Source organism: Microtus pennsylvanicus, chromosome 14, assembly GCF_037038515.1.
Source record: "Microtus pennsylvanicus isolate mMicPen1 chromosome 14, mMicPen1.hap1, whole genome shotgun sequence".
NCBI lineage: Eukaryota > Metazoa > Chordata > Mammalia > Rodentia > Cricetidae > Microtus > Microtus pennsylvanicus.
In genome coordinates, this window is record NC_134592.1 from 29,147,522 (window position 1) to 29,165,621 (window position 18,100).

Genomic DNA, 18,100 nt, shown 5'->3' on the forward strand with positions numbered 1-18,100 from the left:
GTGTGTGTGTGTGTGTGTGTGTGTATGTGCGTGGGCGCATGTTCAGGTGGGTGCACGTGTGCATGGATGTTTGCGAATGTGTGCGCGTGCATGTGGCGATCAGAGACCAACTGTGGGTGCCATCTTTCAGGATCTGTCCACCCTGTTTTTTGAGACAGGACCCACTCAATGGCTTAGGACTTAATAGAGTAGTCTAGACTGGCTGGGCAGTAAGCTCCAGGGATCCCTTCTGCTTCCTCAGGGCTGGGATTACAAGAATGTGCTACCATGCCCAGTTTTATGTTGGCTTTAAGGATCCAACTCAGGTCCTCAGGCTTGCACAACAAACACTTTATGGAGCGATTTCCACTTCCCACTAGGAGGCAGTAGGGGTGTGGCCTTGACAACTCTTTCACAAAGTGACAAGCTCTGAGTCTTGAAGCTTGACTTAATTTCTTGCCGATTTATGCTCCTCCGACATAGCCTTTCCAGAGGAACAGAGGAGCCAGGCTTTCTTGCAGGTTGCCCTGTAGGGCAGGGGCCTGGAAGAGCTCGGAAATACCTTTCAGCTGGAGGGAAGGGAAGGAATCCAGTCAACCAGCTTCTTCTGCTTTTTCTTTCCAGTTCCTGTGCTGGTATGCAGTGAGCCACTGGAGAACTGGGTTTTGGTGTGTTGAGTAATCTACGCTGCAGTTTCTCTTTTCCCAGGGCATGAAAGCCCTTCTCCACAGTTTCCACCAGGAAAACGCTGTCTGGACTGCGGCACCTTTGCCTGCCCTTTGATTGCTGAAGACAAGGGGCATCTAGAAAGCCTGGTGAGGTTCACATCACACTGGGGCAGAAGAGTGTGAACTCCATGTGTTTTGCAGGAAAGCTGGCCGCTCTGTACTACTCCCAGTCCCTATGACCCACCGAGTGAGACTTGAGCTAGCTCTGGAGAGAATGACGTCCTATATTCTATTACACTTACAGTCTGGAAATCTGGTTTTCCATTAGCAAGTTCTCTCTGGCTAGGGATTGCAAGGAGTTGTCATGTGTGGGCTGGCTCAACGAGTTAGCCGGTCTGTCTCCTCCACCTGTCAGGCCTTCACAGCTGGTTCTCCACCCCCTTGGCAAACACTTAAGTGTTGCCAGGCAACCTTAGTGCATCTGGGTCAGTCTTGGTCCTTGGTATGACAATTGCTTCCCGTAGGCACTGCCCTCCACAGTAGCAGTCGAAATGCTGGGTCCTGGCAGATGGGAAGGACACGTCAGTCCTTCAGTCTCTTCAGGGCTTTGGGGAAGTGTCAATTTAGTCACGTGCCTGAATGAGGAAGGGCAAGGCTGTGTGCCTGGGAGAGCCCAGGCAGCAGAAAATAAGGCAAAAGCTTCCCCCAGGAAAAGGGTTCTGAGCGACCCAGAGGTCAGCAGCAATACATCTGCATTCTATGAAAGTGGCTTAGCAGTGACCACGATGAACCTGGTTCCCTGATGCCCTAGGCTCACCTCAACTCATCCCTATCCCTGAATTCAGAAATAATTCCAGGCCCATTGGGGCTTCCCACCAAGTCCTGTGCTGTGTTTCACTGTAGCTAGACTTACCTGTGTAGACAGCACACCCTAATGGAATTCTGTGAATTCACCATATCCACAAACTCCAGTTATCTTTGTGTAAATGTTTGTTTTAAGTTGGGGGCCGGTATTTTAGCTGGCAACAAAACTGCCTCAATTTAAGTGGTCACCTTAAACTAAGGGGTCAAGCTACCCCTAGATATTAGCAGATGGCCTCTCCTCCCCAGTGCAGTGCTGACCCCAGGCACTGTGATCTGGTCAGCACAGCCCTGCAAATGACAGAGGCTTGCTGGGTTAAAACCGTCCTCGCCAGGACAAGGTGGGGTTTGCTGTCCCGTAACACGGCCTCTTCTCTACAGTCTGCCTTTTACCCTTGTGAGGCATGGGGGTGAGTCTAGCTGCATTCTTGTGCGCCTTGGCTTGGTTTCCGGTGTTTGCACTTAGTGTGAGTGGGCAAGAGGCTCGGAGCCAGAGGACAATGGAGAGGACAGTGGTGGATCCAGAGGTTTCCCCAAAGCTATAGATGGGCAACTGTCGAGAAGGAACTTCGGATTTCTGCGGTGGCTTCCTAAAAGGAACCGTCTTTCTTCTTTCCCCTGACTGACGGTGGAGGGCTAGGGCATGGCTCTATCCTCGGAGCTGTGTGAGGAAGAGGCACCTGCCAGCAGGATGGGAAACATGATCCCAGACTAGGGCTAGCAAGAGCTGAATAGCTCTGACAGAATGAGAGTCAGAATCTAGAAATCCCATCACAGCTTGCCAGGGCTAAGAGGCTTCCTGTTCCCCACTCTTTGGTTCTCCTCCCATCTGCTTAGGATCTTGGCTTCTTCCTGCAGTCAGGGAGGCTGATGAGTGTGGGAATGGGTTTGGGCTCCAGCTCCCAAAGTGAAGCAGACAAGGTTTCATGTGATTTCTGCCAGCCCATACAAGAGGAGCTGGGGAGACTTTATTCATTTCGGGGAAGAAAGTGAGAAGGAATGAGACAGAGTGTGCGGTGAAAGGCAGAGATAATACTGATACAAAGACGGATAACAACATCGAGGACAACACAGCATTCGGACAAAGCACACGGGGTGGATGTCCATCATCATGGGCCCAGGGCTCAACTATATCCAGACTTCTCTTTAGACTTAACAAGGAGGCTTGGGACCCCAAAGCACTGAGCTGGACGGAGTGAGAGGGTCCTAGCAGGGGACTTGCAGCTAACCCTGTGCAGCCCCACCTGCCCCGAGATGCTGGGGGGAAGCTGTGGTACCTGGCAGGGTTAACCCTTAGCTCCCACCTACTCCTCCTAGAATAGCCTGGCCTTTTACACCTCTGGCTTCTTGGTTCTCACCTGCACATCCTTGCACTCTTAACACCACTGGCAGCATGTCAGGGTGGGGCAGGCATGCGGTAAGCCAGAATTCATTCCAGGCAGGACAGCCAGGTGTACACGCACACAGTCCTCAGGGCACTCACTGCACAGCTATCATCAGACCTATTCCCTTGAGCCGGAAGTCATCCCAGCTGGAAGGGGATGGGGCGTGATACGACAGAAAGGACTAGACATCAGCCATGGTTGTTTTCTGAGTCTGCTCCTCAGTACCCGGTCTCTAGGCTTCATCATCGAGTCTGGGGCCAGGGGGCTGCCGCTCTGCCCACTTGGCCATGCCCACTAAGGATGGGTGGCTGGCATGAGGGAACAGGGGAACATGGGAATGTGAGGTTTTGGAGGGAAAGGACTGGCAGGTAGCTGGGTAGAGAGGAAGGTTCTCTGAAGACGGCTTCCCAGGGTTCTGACCAACACCTCTGCCCTCACCTTGACCCTCCTCAGCCAGCAGTCCCCAAGGGCGGGTCCGAGAAGCTAAGGCAGGTGTGAGCCAGGAGCCTGGGGTCACACCTGCCAGATCCCTGTCCCTCACAGGAAGTGAGATGAAGTGATGCCATGGGTGGTGACTAAGGCCCCAAAGTCCCTGCCCCTGCCTCTGCCAGAAGCCATCCAGCCAGGCCAGCTCCCAGAAAGCACAGCCTGTGTAAACGGCCCCCGAAGGGAGGATGACTTGCTACATATGACTAAAGAGTAAAAAATAAAAAGCACCATGGTGGCCCATGACAGTCTCCACAGGCCGGAGGTCCTTAGCTCAGGAGAGGGGAACAGCATGTGGGGGGGGGTCACACTGGCCATCAGCTGTTCCCCCACACCCGGAACAAGTCAGTGCCCCACCCACCTGCTCCCTTCTTTCCCGGGCCACATACCTGACTCCAGATCCCCTTACAGCTCTTTCTCCCATATTCTGTCACATCTTGACGTTCCCAGAGACATACAGGGCTACGGATAAGCAGCCACGTTCAGATCCAAAAAAGATCTTGTCCAGCCTTGTACTGCTTAAAGTGGGCATGGGAACATGGGGACCACTGCCCTATTTCCTGAACTCTGAAGCAGATCCAATAGTCTTATGCCCCTTTGGGGCTCCAGCCATGGGCCTGGCCAGGGGTATAGCCTAGGGGAAGGCTATGCACTTCCCAGGGACCCTCTGACCCCAGGAGGAACCAGGTGAGGCAAGGGACAAAGCAGCCAGCACCCCCCCCCCATGGCTCCTTGTGCTGGGTTCCACGGGCTTGTCTCTGGGTCTAGGAGCTGTTGGTGTGATGGGCAGCCAGCCTCTGTGTGATACAGGTCAGCAGTAAAGGCATCCCTCCTCCCCTTCCCTCTCTCCCTCTTCCTCCTCTCCTCCCTCTCCCTCCTCTCTACTTCCAGCCACCATCCATTTCCTGGCAGGCACAAGCTTCACCGTTCTATCCCATTGTACCCCCTTTGTGAGCCAGCAACCACATGCATGGTCTCTGTAGGGTAGGGTAAGGGGGATGACATAGGAAGCAGGCCCTTTCTGCCTCTGGGCAACTTAAAACTGCCACTTTTCCAGGCACAGCACCCAGGAGTCTCCCCACAACCAGTCCAAGCTCTCTACCCGAGAGGCCGGTTATTCTCACCTATAGCGATCATTTCTTGAACGGATTGTTAATTTTTAAAAATTACCATTCATGTTCTAATTCAGAGCCCTGGCCTTAAAAAAAACAAACAAACCAAAGCACCCCCCCCCCAAAAAAAAACTACCACATAGGGTCTGCCCTGTGGGAACAGCAGAACACAGCAGCCCACTTTAGCAGGGTGTGCTCTTTCCTGGACACAATCCCACCCAGAACTCTTCCTCATCTGCTGGTCCTGCAGGCATTTGAGTTCGGTTGCTCTTAACCAAGCCCTCTACCCTCTGCAGCCACGTGGCAGCCGCTCTGGCTGACTCTGCTTCTCAGGAAAGCCCATTCACGGTCACCTCATCCTGCTACCCCGTCACTTAAGGCCTCCAGCAACCTGACAAGTACTGTCTGTGCTGCAGGGACCACAGTCCCCACAGGGCCCCATCCTGCACTGCCTCCCACTGTCTCACTTACACTCCCAACTCCTGGGCTGTCTCTCCTCCCCCAGCCCTGACAGCCCCTCTCCACCCCTCACTTTCCTGTCCGGGATCTCTTGCCTGAGGGCCGCTAACTCCTGCTGCTGCCTGCCTGGCCTCCTCCCTTCCAGTGCCCCACGGATCCATCCGCTCAAGTTGGCTGCCACCCCAAGCCTAAATGGGCAGCTAAGGGAAGGTGGGCCTTGGGTATAGGCATCCTGGTCTAGTCTTGTTTCCCCAGCAAGGGCTGAGACGACTAGAATGGGAGAAAAGAGTCCACTCAACTAGAGGCCCCCACTCACCTACCCCAGCCCCAGCCAGTTTCTCAAGGTCATGGTATCCTCAGTGCAGTTCTGGGCGCTTTACAAAGTCCAGCCCTTCTGCAAGGAGTCCCCAGGCTGCAGCAAGAGTCAAGACTAGACTGAACCAGTCTAGTGTGCTGGGGGCCAGGAACTCTTCCCTGAACAGTCCTCTCCTTGTCTGCCTATAGCTTAATCACACACTGGCTATGGTGACAGTGTGTGTGTGCCTGTGTATGTGTGTGTGTGTGTGTGTGTGTGTGTGTGTGTGCCTGTGTATGTGTTGGGAGGGGCACAGTGCTGTCTAAAGAGTCATGCTGACCCGAGGGCTCTCCTGGATCATAGGCTTCCACCTTAAACAGATGTGTCCTCCGCCACGTTCCTGATTTGAGGACTACATGGACCTTTCTCAGGGGGACCCCTACCCTGCTTCCCTTTCCCTGGGTCATGATTCTCCATCCCAACCCCACCCCACCCTCACCCCACAGACTGGCGAGGCTAGCCAACCTCATTACTGCTGATTGGAGCACCGCAGAGCCAGCAAGCCCTCCTCCCCAAGCCACAGAGTGCGCAGAAAGAGCAAGCCTTGCCAGCTACCAGCATATCCACGATCCTTTCCCTCCAAATACCTTAAACTTCAGTTGTAGGGTTAAAACTCCAAATGAAATACTAACTGCCTCTTGGCCCAAGGTTAGGGGCTTGGCTCTGTGAGAGGGGCTGATCTGCAAGGCATCCTTCCTGCCTCCCACCCCTAGCCCACCCGATCACCAGCCCCTGCCTGAAGGGAGTAGATTCCTTCCTGCAGGTAGGTCAGGGCCTCCAGAAGCAGAGGAGGCCTGGGGGTGCTGGCAGCAGCCTCACACCCGGATCTGGTACCCATTGAGGTCTGGCATGGCTTTGGGCTCTGCAGGCTTCTTCTCCCCTGACGGCCTGCAGAAGAGAAACGGGGGATTCAGAAGAAGAGCGAGTGGTTCCTAGGGAGATGGAGAAGAGGGAGGGAGGGTGGAAGAGAGGGGGGAGGGCTGTCCAGCTGGCTTCCCTCCTCTAAGGGGTCTTTACAGCGGCAGCAGAGGGTATAGGGACTGTTTCTGGAGCCATAGTCAGCCAGCCTAGGGTGTCCTAGGTAATTCCCTGCAGCTGTCACACAGCCTTCTGCTCAGGGTGATGGTGTTTTAGCGCCAGAGGTCTGCTTAGCACCCCTCCCTTCGCAGCGGACAGGTGACTCCAGAGGAACAGTTAAAGCAAGAGTCAGGATGATTTGTGGGAGAGGGCACCAGAGCGAGAGGCCTGCTCTTTAAATAGCAAGTCTTGCCATTTGAGCCCAGACAAAAACCCAGACCACAGGGGCAAAAGTTGTGTTCGAAGCCTTCTCTCCAGGCTGTGCAGTTGGGTCATAGACAGAGTCCCTTCAGCAAACCGCAGGAGCGCTCAGGGCCTTGTGGGAACCCCACAGAATCCATCCTCCCTATTCAGTCCATTCTGCTGTCTACCTCAGACAACTGAGGGTGTTTCCTTTAGGGGAAATGGCACCACACCGCTGGAGGCAATGCCAACACACCAACGCCTGGACCCGGCATCCCACGTGACTTCCCAAAGAGAAATGGATGGGAAGAAAAGAGGAGTGAGGAGGGGCCAGGAAGAGGAGAGAAGCCCCCTTTCTCACCGTCTCTCACTGCGGCTGTTCCTGCGGTGTGGGCTGGACTGGGCTCTCTGCGGGGAAGAAACATCCTTCTTCCGGTCCTTGGTGGGAGAGGGAGGGCCTGTCCCCTTGCCAATCTGGATGAGGAGGAAAAAACAAAAGCATGTTTTGGGCCGCCCCATGGCCCACTCTGCTCTGTCAGGAGTGTCCCTGGAAGCTGCCCTGGGCCCTGTGCACTCCAAGCCTCAGGTGGCCTTTGCCTTGTCTCTGGGTCACCCTGGCACTTAAACCACCAGGGCAGTAGATTCTTGGTAGGGCTGTCTTCTGTGAGGGTTCTGAACACAGTGTGGGAGCTGTCGCTGGGCTGCCACAGGACTGGAAGACATCTTTAAAGGTAGTTGTGCCTGCCAGATGGGGCTATGGGAAATGCTCTGGGACAAGTCCTACCAGCCCAACGGTGACACTGACTATCTTAGGTCAATCAGATGCCAGAGTTAATTGTAACTCTGATTCAGAAAAACAAAATGAAAAAACAAAACAAACAAAAAAAACCTGAGTCATCCTTTATGTAGTATGGTCAGCCTGTTTTGAGTTTTCTTCTCTCCCAGACAAATGGGGAGTCTAGTGCTGAGCAGGCTGGGTCAAAAGCACTGAAGAAGGAATCTTTAGGCTGCCTGGAAAACACTGAACCCGGGGGGTGCAGGGCCAGGGAGAAGGGAGTGGCTTCACCATGGAGAACTTCTCTGTAATGCAGGCCTAGGGCAGCATCTACCTTAGGGGAAGACAATGTTAACCACAGGGGTTTGAAGGAGGTCAGAGTGCAGTCGGGCTGTGGAGGCTCACTACCCTACTCTGCCACCCACTCAGATAGGCCAGGCACCGTTTCTTCCATTCAACGCATTCTGGCCCGATGTACCATATCCCTGGTCTTCACATGTCTAAGCCTATGACTGTGCAAAACCCGCTCACTCCCTTCCCCCTCCTAGAGTAGGGTTCTTGGTCTGCCCACCCAAGGTTCAACTTCAACAGCAGGACTTTATTGAGTAATGCCTGATCCCGAGTCCAAATAGATACTTCGTTCTCAGGAGCCCCTACTGGTCGGGGCAAGCCAACGAAAGCATGGCGATCCTATAAAGATGCAGGGTTGACAGTGGCCCCGGGGACCACTGCTGATCCTAACCTTGAGACGCATGTCTCGGGCATGCCGCTCAAGCTCCTTGCGGAAGTCTTCCCGACCCAGCCGCTCCACGTCCAGCACCGAGTGCTTCCATTCAATCTGTTCCACGCTGTGGGGATCGTGGGATACGCACTGGCCCAGCTTTACCTTCTTCAGCACATGCCAGCAGCGGCCATAGGCCGCCTCATAGTCCAGCACGAGCTCACTGAGTGTGCGGAAGGCTGGAGGTTTATACATCAGGTCCTCCCTTCGGCTCATGCCCAGGGCTCCATAGCGGCCCCCAAAGTTCACCCCCAGCACAATGTGGCGGAAGTAGTTCCCTGAGAAATAGGTCTTGAAGCTGATGGGGAAACGTTCCAGGGTGGGCATGCTGTTGGTGAGGTAACTGGTGAAGCGGTGAGTTATGGAAAGCGCCAGCGCAAGATGGCATACGAGTGCCAAAGAGTGCCTAAACGGGACCTGTCTCCCTCCCCAGCCCTGACTGGGGTCCCCGCAGAGGGCTGCTTCTCCGGGGAGACTTGCCAGCCTACCCAGGTGCTCCCCTGCCCTGGGAGGGGTTTGGGCGAGAAACCCTGTGCATCTTTGCAGGTAGTTCTGTTTCCAAGACGCCATCTGCCTTCTCTACAGATCAGCACTATCTGGACGCTCCAACAGCGGGCCTCCCCGCTGCTGCTCCTGGACTTAGAAAGGCGCCAGAGCCAGGGTGCAACACTGTACCCATATGTGGAGTGCCAAAACCAGGGTCACCTTGTCTATGTTGCTATCCAGCAGGCCTGACATGGTAGCAAGGGGAACACTGAGACAACAACCTCCCCAAGGATCCTCTCTCTCGCAGGGATTCCTCCACTCCGGGAGGCCGCTCCTTGCTGCGGGCCAAGAGAGGCTAGGAATGGTGGGAGCCCCGAGCCCTGAAGACCCTCCCCTTCTACAGCAGGCAGCCAAGGCACTCTGAACCACTCTCTCCCAGGCCCCAGGAAGGATACATTCCCAGGATCACAGCTTCCAGGCATTTGATTGGCAGAGCCTCTTTGGTCATTTCCTTGGCCAGGTCCATCAGCCTATGAGAAAGGGAGGCGGAGCCGTGTGGTGAGCGTCTTCAGCCTCCTCAGGCTCTATTTGGTGAGGAGCCAGAAAGACTAGGCTGAGACTGCTCTCCAAGCTTGGTGTTATCCTCCCGGGCCTGGTGTTTCCTTCCCCCTCCCAAGTCTAGAGTCTAAGGGGGTGACTTGGGGGCAGGCCCTGGAGCTCAGGAAGTAGACCTACTCTCTCTGCACTTCCCTCCTTTCGCTTCTTCCTCTCTTGCCGGGCTCCTGCTTAGACTTCCGGGAGAGGGGAGAGGGAAGCATGAATGGCGAGGCCCCACGCAGTGCAGTAGGGCTGAGGGGAGGAGAGAAGCTTAGCATTAATGGTTTCCCTTCCTGAGCACAGCCAGCAAACATGCCTCATCCAACCCCAGCGGCAGAAGAACTCGCTAACTGATGGAAAGTACCCTCTGCAGCCTGGATGTAGGATCTCGGGAAGACTGCTGTCCCTGCCTGCCCCCTTTTGTTTTTCTAGACAGGGTTTGTCTGTGTAACCCCGGCTGTCCTATCCTGGAGTTCATTCTGTTGACCAGGCTGGTCTCGAACTTAGAGATCCGCCTGCCTCTGCCTCCCAAGTGCTGGGACTAAAGGTGTGGGCCATCACCACCTGGCAAAAATTAGGCCATTTCAAAACAGCCTATCCTCCAGGTCTGGGGCCTCAGCTTGGCCACTGGCGTTGCCTGGGACTCCTGTAACCAATGGGAAGATGGGATGGGACACCAGCACACAGCAGCAACTGACGGACAAGAGGAAAGCCCAGGATCAGAGAAGGTGGGTTCGACCCAAGAATTTCTAGACCGGGCAATTAATTAAATAAGCAATTCAGGGCATCCCCCACCCCCTGCCACAACTAAGCACCTTAAAACAGACTATCTAGAATAAGAGATTCGGTCTACATGCTGAGTCTGCATGCTGAGTCACGACAGGCTAGGAAGTGAGACATGCAGTCTCTTTCCTGTGGGATCTGATGCTTAGACTCTGGACTTTCTACTTCAAGACCAGGAGAATCCAGGACAAACTGGGTAGGTATATAGGTACCATGTGATGCAGGGTGCATGGGAGGCTTCAAGGAAAGAAGAGGGAGAGGTTCTTCCCTGTTCCCACCCCACCCCTGCCCTGCCCACAGCACCTACCAGACAACCTGGGGAGGGGGGTTACCCTACTTACTAGTTCAGCTGAGCTTTGCTTTCCTAAGCCTTGGGTGGCTATCTCATTGGGATTTCCCTTCCCAGGGTAGTGCCCTTCCCCCATCCTATGGCTGGCTTTTCTCAGGGAAGTCCCTGCCTTCCTTCTTAAGCAGTCACTCAAAGGCAAACCACCGAGGTTCCCTAGTGGGATCAAACCCAAGGGGAGGGTGGGGAAACCCTGGGAGCCCGGCCAGAGGCCTGGTACTTACCCTGTCAGAGGTCTGCTCTTCTTAATTTCAAAGAACTGTGTCCCCGTGTGATTGTACCTGGGGACAGTGGTTAAGGGCGTCCTGGCTTGGTCGGGAAGGCTGTGTCTTTCCCTTGGCTGCCGCCCCAGAGGCTGGATGGCTACAGAAGGACCCCTTTGCAACATCTGCCACAGAGCACCATACGGGCCGCTTAGGACTTGTTCTCTGGGAAGAGGGGCTAGGGTGCAGCATGGGGGTTCTCCTTGCTCTCGCGGTGCTTATCCCTACTCTTTGCGGTCTCCCTCGTCCTCTCCTGCCCTCTTGTCCCAGCACAGGACGCTGAGTGGGCAGCCAGCCCAGCCGGCTGAGAAAGTAGCCTTAGCTGGGGGCAGCTCCTTGGAGTGCTGGCTTTTCCAAACAGCTAAGAAGGCTGGAAGGCCACCACCTCCCCTGTGCCAGCTAGTTTTGTGTCAGCTCAGCACAAGCTAGAGTCATTTGGGAAAGGGGACTGTCAATTGAGAAGACGCCCCTACTAGACTGGCCTGTGATGAGTTCTCTTAGTTAGTGATTGATGTGGGGAGGGGGCCCAGCTCATTGTGTGTGGTGCAACCCCTGGGCTGGTGGTCCTGGATGCTCTGAGAAAGCAGGATGTATGAGCCACAAGGAACAAGCAAGTAAGGAACACAGAACCCAGGACGCATGGCTCTCAGGCAGAAGCTCCAGGGGCCCAGAGCAGAGACATAACGGAACTGGCCTGCTGCCAGGGAAAAAAAGCGCCAAGAATTGGGAGAAAACTTCAAGCTATGGATAATATATCTTGGAGCAAAAGGTCCTTTTCCCTCCCCCATCCTCCCAAACCCAGCACTGCAATAGCCCCAAAGAGCTTCTTCCGTCCCTTTGCTGGGGCAGGATGAATGACAGCTGACACCCCCTTTTCTCATCAAGGTACTTAGAAGGCCCCTTCTCTCGCTACAGGCGCACGCACACACACGCGCACACACACAAACACACACGCACGCACATACGCATGCACACACATGCACACACACACAGAGAGAGCATGGGGAAACTGGTGCTGGAGAAGCTGGAGCGTGTCCAGCACTCAGACAGCCTTGGCAGCTCTAGGGAACAGAAATGGCCCTGAGGATCCCTATCCAGGCCCCACTTGGTCTTTGGGGCTGTCACTAAGTGGTGGCCACTACTCCGGACCCAAGAGGATACTGCAGCTCCCTGATGTAGCGCTGCACGGCTTCCAGGCGCTCGGGGATGGGCGTCGTCGGCTGGAAAGTAGGCACACTTGGTATGGGAATCTAGGGACAGATGGAGGAAAGAAGCTCTGTCACATGGATAGGCACATCCTGGAGCTTCCAGCGCCCCCAGAGCAACAGCCAGGGGAGGCTCCTACTCTGAGCCACTTTCCCTGGGAGCCCTTCTTTCCCAAGTCTCCTCCCAGGCCTCCAGCTTAGCCATCCCTGATACCTGACTGTACTTCTATGTGGAACTTAGGTTGACCTTGCAATTTTACGCTGTTAAATAATTTTAGAAAAAACCAGCAGGATCCACTGACTGCCTATATTAAATTTAAAATATGCATTAATTGATGCTTAACAAGAATGTCCGTATTGGGGCTAATTTGTTTGGGTTTGGGGGTTCACTCTAGTCTATGGCTTGGATGTGGCAAAGGTGTTAGGCACTTTGTCCCTGGGTAGGTTCTAGATAAAAGTATTGGGGTACTGCAAGCACCCCCTGGGAAAGGCAGAAGGCAGTTCTCAGGATTGTCATCAAAGGGGCGGAACCAGCTCCTCCTTCCTATGGCCTCTTGTGATCATCCAGTGTGATCTGCCTCCCCATGTTCCTGTCATGATGTCATCCACTGCCATCAGACCTTCCACAGTCTCAACCAACACAGGCTCCTCCAGCCCCAAAGCTACAAGCTAAATAAACCTCCTTTCTTCCTAAGTGTCCTGCCTCAGGCATTTCATTATCGCTACGAGAAAACAGTTTAATACACTGTGGCTCGAGCACTAGATCAAAACTGGTTTTCACAGTGTTCCATTCTACCGCGTGGTACCGTAAGCTAGGGGATCTATCCTAGACCGGTGGATATGACATCAGCCAGGGATGTCCATGGCAGGACAGGTGTGCCAGGACTTCCAAAGCGCCAACCTGAACTGTCAAGGAGTATGGCAGTAGGGGGGGGGGGAGACGACAGTGTGGGGTCTTGCTTCAAAACACCCCTTCCCCACCCACTCCACATCTAACTAGTAAGTTCCCATTGGACCACACAGAGTTTGCCCGTGACCACCTAGTTGCAAATGTACCAGGAGTCCCAAGTAAGTACACTCAGGGTGGGGCTATAGGGCGAGGAAGGACTCATTGTTGGTATGAGAGGCTGGGCCCAAGGAGGATTTTACAATATTCTAGTCGCTGTGGCTGGGCTCTGTCAGGAAGGGAAGTGACACACTGGTTATCGCCAGACACTTGTCTCTGGGGTGCTTCTTGTGGTGGGAGACCAGGACCGTGTCTCTGGCAGATACTGTTCCATTCCATAGGGTGCAGATGCAGGAAGGAAGGGCCCTGGCTCAGAGACAGTCTAGCATGTCTTCCTTCCCTCTTCCCTCCCCAGGGTCCTTTGCTTCCTGTCTGGGCAGTCTCCAGCAGCAGATACCACAGCCTGGGGAGGTGACTTCCCCTTCCACATCGGTACCATCTTCAAACTGGCACCGTCACTTATAGCCACCTGCGGGAGACAAGCTCAGGGTGGCCCCTGCCTTCACCTGTCTGGATCACTCTGCACCAGATGTGCACTTGAACTATCTGAGGGGCTGGCTGGCCATCCTGATCAAGGGTATGGGGGTGGGGAGGTAGGCCAGAAATAGCTTAGCAAACCTCTGTAAGTAGTACTGCATCTCCAACCACGTAAGCTGACCTTTTACCTTTTACTCAGTGTAGCAAAATCACCCCTCCTTGGGGAGTAGGTTCCAAGAACTGGAGTTGTAGCCGTAAAACTGTACCCAGATGCTCATCAACCACTCTGGACAGGGAGGAAGCCATGGAAGAACAACTTGCCAGAGCTCAGGGAGAGAGATTTAGGAACAGGCTCAAGCCAGGACCAGATGGTACCCACAAAAGCATCATGGACACCTGCCTCCATCAAGGACCCGTCAAGAAGATTGCTGTGCAAGAAGAGTCAGACATGACCTAGGATCCTAAGCATGTCTTAGAGACCACTACTCCAAGGGCAAAGCTTGATCCCAGAACCAGACAGTCCAGGGTTGTAGGGCAATCTTACTGAAAGAGTCCCTCAGGCCAACACAATGAGGAGGCTTAGGGGAGGTGGGAGAGCCTGTGGCTGGACTTGGGGGCGAGTCAGGAAGACTTAGTGATGACCAGAGCAGAACTGGCTCTGCTATGGAATCTAGCTCTGTGATTTCAGCGATGTCCTGAACAGCAGTGCCTCAGAGGGCTCATTGGTGAATGTTCCTCACTTGTGAAAGTGCAGCCACGGAACCCGCCTGGGGTATCACTGAGCTACTGCAAGCAGACACCTCAGGACACTGCCCAACACCTGGCTACAGATGTGTGCCAAGGACTGTCCAGCACACGCTGCCCTGGGCTATCTGGCCCTCTAGAGATGCCTGGATGCCCATCTGCAGATGCTTAGTGGTCAAAGCTGCAGCTAGATCTTCAGCATCAGGGTTGGGTCAGTGGTCGCTGGACTTTCAAAGGGATGACAGCTGGAAACAGCTAGAGAGATTCTCATGAAGGAGCATAGCCTGCTGCTGGCTTCTGGATGCTTCCAGAGACTGTTATGTTTGGGCTCACTCTCGCAGATACTGCAAGTGCTTATGGCTTGCTGCATGCCCTTGCTGTGGAGGGGACCCTATTAGACGCTCACCTAATGAGGTGTTTGTTACATGTTTTCCATGACCAGTTCATCTCAACATCCCCACGAAGCGGGCACTGCCGCTGATCAGTGCACTAGGAGATGCTGAAGGGGCAAGGATGCTGCACACCTTCCTCTTGTAAGTAGTTATGAGATAGCAAGGGTGAGAAGACATGGTGGCTTCCCCTCAGAGAACTGCCTTTCACTGCCCTGCCCTGCTGCTGTGCATCCAGCTTCCTGCAGAGGCTTAGCCTGTAAAACTTGGGGAAAGCAGGTGGGGGCATGGGAAGCTGTAGCAAAATGAGGGAGGGGAAAACACAGCCCAGCCCCTCCTGCCAGCTGCCGTAGTCTTGCTGTTCCCATATCTCTTACTTTCCTGTAAAGATGCCAAAAAGTATGGATCATTATGAGAGAAATCACCCAATGTTATTGTTTGGCTCAAGCGGTCTGTTAAGATAATGTGTATCTTAAGAAACCGTTCCCGGGCCCATCAAGAACACTGTGACCTCTGCAGCAGGCCACCAGGGAGGGGACAGGCCAGGCTCAGGCCTTTCTGTGGTTGACAGTATGACACCCAATATTTGCTACTCTTCTCCACAGCCTCTAGGGCTCCTCCACATCCCCTGGACCAAGTTTCCAGTTGAGCTTCATGGTTCTTCACTTCCTCCATCTGAGATGCTTTCCCAAAAAGCTTAAAGTTTCAGAATTCTCTCTGACTTTCTCACCTGACTCCACACTTTCATCTCTAACAAACAGCTGATCCCTTCGAACCTGTCCTTTCTTCCCGAGCATGAGGCCTGAAGACCACATTACTGACCAATCACTGTTGAAGACACTAATGGATTGAGTCCTCCAAAGCAGTGACCATTCTGCCACTGTCCTATGGTCCAATCCAGACAGAACCAGGAGGGCTGGATGCTGTGGGGGATGTGTGTAGCTCTGGTCTCATCAGCTAGATACTTTGGGTGGCCTCTCATCTCCCTCCTCACAATAGTCCCGGTTTCTCATTTCACCCTCTCCACCACGAGCCCATTTTTTCAGATAAGAAAACTGTGGCTCAAGCAGGCTGGAGGGGATTGCCTTGAGCTCACGTGGGCAGGCAGGAGATCCGAAACAATACCTAAATCCCGCGATGTCATACTTTCTTGTTCGGGAATTTGTCCCAAGGTCAAAAACTCAAAGCAGGATCCCAAAATTTGTGTTTTAGAATGTTCGACACAGTGTTCGTTTTAAGGATAAGACAGTGGAAACAATGTCCAGTTCAGACTAGCTGAATAAATGAGAGGACAATGATGTAACTATTCAGTCAGTTTAGCTTATTCCCCTGGGAAGCATTAGGCACTAGGAGCTCAACCTTCAACCTCAGATTATCTTTCCCCCAAACAATTTTCTGATGGCTATGCCAATAACCCAGCGAAAGCAACACAGGCCTGGTCCCCAGGCATCAGGAACTCCATTCTCCCCTCTCTTCCTTCAGGACTAAGCTATAGGTCTGATTTCTGACCAATGGTCTCAGTACGTGGAACAGTGCTTCCTTAGACAAAACATAAACATTAACACGCGCGCACGCACGCACACACACACACACACATACACACACACACTATAGCACTGCATAGCACAGCACTACCCAAATGCCCTTTCATTTAGCAAATACACATAAGCGCCCGCCCTGTGCCAGGCACACAGGAGACCTCAAGAAGACAAAGATGAATGAGACAGAGCCTCCCCTTCCTAAGCAGCACCATGGAGGCACTGTTGTGGCAGAGGAGCTCTAGTCAATGCAGAACACTTTGCTCCTCTCTTCCCACAGGGTTACTGCTATGCCCCTGAATCTGGTACCCAACAGAGCTGAGCATCTGGAGCCCTAAGACCTGGTGCTGATCCCAGCTCTGCCACTTCCCACATACCTTTCGAGTTTCTCATCTTAAAAGGGAGTCCAAACTATTTCCTTTGGGCTGTTGCTGGTCAAATTCAGTAGATATTATATGAAAATATTTTCTCATCATACAAAGTCATTCATCATTAGTCTCATTGTTTTTTGGCTTGTCAAATGTCCTGAGCCAGAAAGATGCCAAGCCACATTGGTTCCATTGGTTTCCCAGTTCATCTGTGGTCCTACCCAGAAAGCCATGGGAGAGGGCCTCCTGGAGATAGGGCACTGAGCCTCCCTCATCAAATGACCCCGAAAGCACTGGAAAGAAAGTTCTGGACAGGTGTCACCTACCTATATTAAAAAAAAAATCTTACCAATGGTCCCCTACTGTTTCCATCAGAAGCAAGATGTGGGTTATTTTCTTAGCTTCAAGGTCAATAAAACCCATCCTCATTGTGCCTGCCCGCTCCCTGTCTTACCTTGGGAAGGTCTGTGGCCCCACGGATCCGCAGGGCCACCTTCTCTCCATCCGGGTGGATCTTGGCCACATGCTTCCACATCCTTTCCCAGGTGGCTTCGTCCACTGGCAGTCCACCTCGGTTGACGAAGAAAGGGACACCTCCATCTCGTAGGTCCTCTTCCCCTTCCTCCTCTGGTTCCTCGTCTCTCTGTGCTGAGGCCCCTTCGCTGGTCTCCAAACGTTTAATGCCAGAGTGGGAGGCAGCAGCAGCAGCGCTGGCGGCGGCTGCATTCGGGGAGGCACTGCCGCTGCCACTTGGGACCACCTTCTTTCCCCCTGGCATCCCTAAATCCTCGATGGGGGTGGGAGGATGTATCAGGAAGCGGGAAAACTAAGTGCCTCACAGGAGGCTTCCCACATATCCGCTATAAAGATAACACATGGCCAAACAGTGCCGGGCGCCTTTAAGAAACCAGGGCGTGGCTCCTATACAATAAAATACTATTTGGTAAGAAAGAATCAGCGCATCAGCTTGGAGTGATGGCCAGGTGGGTTGCCTAGGGTCCGCCTTAGAAGCCCTGTTTTGTTTGAAAAACTGGATGAAGAGAACACACCCCAACTTGGCAGCCTATACAAAGCACCCCCATTTGGCAGCAAGAACAATGACCCGCAGCGATCTAGGATGGCTGAGAGGAGAAAAGTGGGGTTCCGGGGGTGGGGAGACTGAGGCCAGACAGCTCTTGCAGCAATGCTGAAAAGGAGGCCCAAGGTACCGGTGCCCACTCCCCGTTTTGGAGAGAAGAAATTCCTCTACGGAATCCTTGCACACTCACACTGGCGCGAGCGGAGGGGGCCCACGTGAGCTCCCAGTCTGGACCCCAGGGATCGGGGATGCAGGGGGGGACGCGGCGCCGGGGGCGACTTCTCTGTCGCGACCCTTCCGGGAGCCAAGACTCGCAGCTGGCTGGGCGGGAAGGGGACGCGCGCCGCCGTGCACATTCCACGCCCGCCTCCCGCACAAAGTGGGGCTTTGTCTAGATCCCCTAGCCCCTAGCCCCGGGGAACAGCAGTAAAGAGGGCGGAGGGGAAGGGCGCGGCGGGGAGGCGAGGGCTCGGGGAGCTCGGGCCCTGCGATCCCCAGCCTGGAGCGGATCAGCGGGGATACCGGGGGCACCTGGCGCGGCTCGGTCCCAGCTGAGCCAAAGAGGGACGCGGGGCCCCAGGCTCAGCCATCGTGGGGAGCGGCTCAGGCGACTCGCGGGGGACCAGGCTGAGGTCGCTGAGCGGTAGACTCGCCGCTCGCCACCAGCTGCAGCATGAGCGGTCGGAGGATGCTGCACTG

The 18,100-nt window shown here is 54.1% G+C and overlaps 1 protein-coding gene across 1 annotated transcript; it reads right to left on the reverse strand.

Annotated features, from left to right (window-relative positions):
* Nucleotides 1–2,430: 2,430 nt before the first annotated feature.
* Vash1 (vasohibin 1) lies at nt 2,431–17,773 on the reverse strand. The gene is made up of 7 exons (XM_075947249.1): nt 16,778–17,773; nt 11,758–11,846; nt 10,558–10,614; nt 9,063–9,137; nt 8,083–8,464; nt 6,927–7,039; nt 2,431–6,193 (listed from the first exon to the last, which is right to left on the reverse strand). Exons 1-7 carry the CDS (start codon nt 17,099–17,101, stop codon nt 6,121–6,123), a joined length of 1,113 nt encoding a protein of 370 aa, XP_075803364.1. The 5' UTR covers nt 17,102–17,773; the 3' UTR covers nt 2,431–6,120.
* Nucleotides 17,774–18,100: the final 327 nt, after the last annotated feature.

Coding starts and splice junctions, on each gene's coding strand:
- Vash1 (XM_075947249.1), bottom strand. CDS start 17,101: ATGCCAGGGGGAAAGAAGGTGGTCCCAAGTGGCAGCGGCAGTGCCTCC. Junction 9,138..10,557: donor AAGAGCAGACCTCTGACAGG/GTAAGTACCAGG, acceptor CCTTTCTCATAG/GCTGATGGACCTGGCCAAGG. Junction 8,465..9,062: donor GAAGCTGTGATCCTGGGAAT/GTATCCTTCCTG, acceptor CCGCTTCACCAG/TTACCTCACCAACAGCATGC.